This window comes from Etheostoma spectabile, chromosome 4 (assembly GCF_008692095.1).
Source record: "Etheostoma spectabile isolate EspeVRDwgs_2016 chromosome 4, UIUC_Espe_1.0, whole genome shotgun sequence".
In the NCBI taxonomy this organism is placed as follows: Eukaryota; Metazoa; Chordata; class Actinopteri; order Perciformes; family Percidae; genus Etheostoma; species Etheostoma spectabile.
This window is the reverse complement of record NC_045736.1, coordinates 1,084,258-1,086,855: the sequence shown is the minus strand read 5'-3', so window position 1 is coordinate 1,086,855 and position 2,598 is coordinate 1,084,258. Positions and strand designations below refer to the sequence as shown.

The following is a 2,598-nucleotide window of genomic DNA, read 5'->3' as shown; positions in this document are numbered from 1 at the left end:
ATAATTTCCTATAAATGAGGTTTATTGACCCTTAATTCCCAAAAATAACTGCAAAACTAAAAGGTAATAAGTTAGTGTTACGTAGTGTTGAAAACGTCAAAAAAAAGTGACAAAAATGGGAGAAAATTGTAAGAAAAAGTTAAAAACATTGATAAAAAAGCCTCAACAAAAGTTTTGTTTTTCAATTTTGATGGGAAGACAACACAAGGGTTAAAAGTCATAGATGCATCACCCACACTGGCCTTGCTGGATCGTAATTCCTTCTTTTACTGCCCATTTTTAACACCGTGTTGTTTTCGGTCTGAACACCTGGTAATGATTATATAGAGGTTATATTTAAGTAATCTCAGAGGAGGAAGGCTAAAGACAGCAGTGAATGGAAATGTTACACACATAAATGTTCAGAGCCAGGTTTTCCATCTTCATCGTTACATTAGAGTGTAATTAGTTGATATTGGAGTACATGTGATCGCAAGATAGGTTCTCGTAATAAGATTGTGTTAACATGTTACATTACAGCCTACTATGTCATTAACAGGATGCACAGGTCACTAAGGATCACTTAAACACGCTCAAACATTAGCTTGATGACATCTCTAAAAAGAAATGCAGCTTGCAAGTTAATGGTATGATTCTCTAAATCATCTCCTTTAACCACACACATTGAAACAAACACTGAAACAATTAAGGAATATACTGAATGTTTACATGAAGCTGGCAACAATTTTGAAAAAATGCATGTCAACTTTCAATAAATACTGTATGGTATTTACTTCATTTTCATTTAATAAACAAGAATATGTTCAGATAAATTAAGTTTAACATGTGAAGGAGATAATATAGCTTGACTATATTATTATGCACCTGTTAGACGTCCTATCTTCGTTCCGATACTGTATTGAAAATAAAAAATGTTATAAATGAGGCAGGCAAGGACTTCTTGGTTTGGCACTAACTATGTCAACAGAATTTATAGTGTAACCAAAAGGCTTTTTGTGCCCCAAAAGGACAGTCAAAGCGGTTTATTAACCGTTAATATTCAGCCATCTCAAAACTATTTTTGTCAGGCAAAAAGGTCACAACACTACTGTGAATATCAGAATGCATCTTAGGTCAAGTAAAGCAGTTCACTGTGAAATTGTAGACAAAACACAGCATAGGAACCGTTGAATCGAGTTTGCTGTACAGCTACTGTTAAAGGGTGTGTCGCTGGGACAATTTCCTTCAGTTGGGTGAGAGCCCGGGTACACTATCCTTTTCCACGCTCAGTGCTTCCAACGTATCAAAAGGAAAAGGCGAGTTCCCCTGGCTGACACGGCACTTTCAACCTGCAGCAGTTTTAGAGTGGGGGATGGGCGGGCAGGGCTTGAAAAGAGTGTTGTGTTCAGGCGAAGGGGCTGTCTGACTTTAGGATAGAGGCGTCGGCGTCATGGCAGCCCTTGCCGTTCATGTGTTCTGTGTGGCTGTCGATGGTGTAGCAGCCCTGTACCTCTGTGACGGAGGACGCCGTGTAGGAGGCTGAACGCAGCACATCCGAGTGGTTTACCCCGCTGCTGCCAAACTGGATCTGATACTGGTTCCAGTGCCTCCTCAGAACCGCTTGGACCTAACAAGACACACCACATTTCACATATTAAAAGGGACTGCTAATGAATCATGATTTGAGACCCAATTACACTTTATTTAAAGTAAAAGTCCAAATACGTTGTATCTTTTGGACTCTTTTTGATCATATCTTCAATACGTTTTTCTTTGGCTGTAAATTCTCTCTGAAGCACTTTGCGACAACTATATGTTTGGATCCAAAATCTGTATCCATACATGTTATGTGCCTATGCCCTTATGTGTAGACATAACACTGTCCCTGTGTTTCTGAACATACTGTATACTGAGCACAAGATTATTATTCAAGGCTCTATACAAACTGTATGAGATAGCAGTAAAGCTCCACTATTTGTTAACCCTAATTAACAGCGTAAAGAGGAGTTATTCAGTGGCCCTTGTAAGACATTCGCTTCAGGCAAAAACAAGCCGTTTTGTAAGCAGATCAATCACCTTTATTATTGATAACAATTAGTGTGCCATCAATGGCTGCTTGCTGACAGTAAACACTCTTTGGTCCCCAGCAAAGCCCTTGTGGACTGAGCCTGTCAAGACCCTCTAATTCCATCCTGCTCATAAGGGTCATGCAGAGGAAATTGCCTAGTCCAGGGGTCTTAAACATGTTTTAAGCCAAAGACACCTTAACTGAGAGAGATGGAGCTGGGACCCCCTACTACAGTTATTATATAAAATTAAGTTGCATAATAAACTGGGCCAACAATAACGTGTAGGGTGGCCTAAAGCCTTTATACATCTCATTTTAGTGCATAGAATACAAAGCTGTTAAAATAACAATTGTTTTTATAAAGCATGTTGAGTGAATCCTTAGCATTAACTAACATTAACACCCCTTAGTACCTTTGTGTAGATTTTTTATTTAGTATTTTTTCTTTTATTGTCCATATCATTCATGTGGATTTTATTGTTTTTTGTATGTTGTGTGGGATGTCTGTAAGCTACTGGGACCTTCAATCTATCTATCTATCTATCTATCTA

At 38.4% G+C, this 2,598-nt stretch overlaps 1 protein-coding gene across 1 annotated transcript in view; it reads right to left on the bottom strand.

Annotated features, from left to right (window-relative positions):
* Nucleotides 1–313: 313 nt before the first annotated feature.
* calcrla (calcitonin receptor-like a) overlaps nt 314–2,598 on the bottom strand; it is a 92,653-nt gene continuing 90,368 nt past the window's right edge. Inside the window, exon 13 of the mRNA XM_032513782.1 lies at nt 314–1,606. Coding sequence (XP_032369673.1) covers nt 1,385–1,606 — 222 coding nt within the window. The 3' untranslated portion in view covers nt 314–1,384. The remainder of the gene's footprint in view (nt 1,607–2,598) is intronic.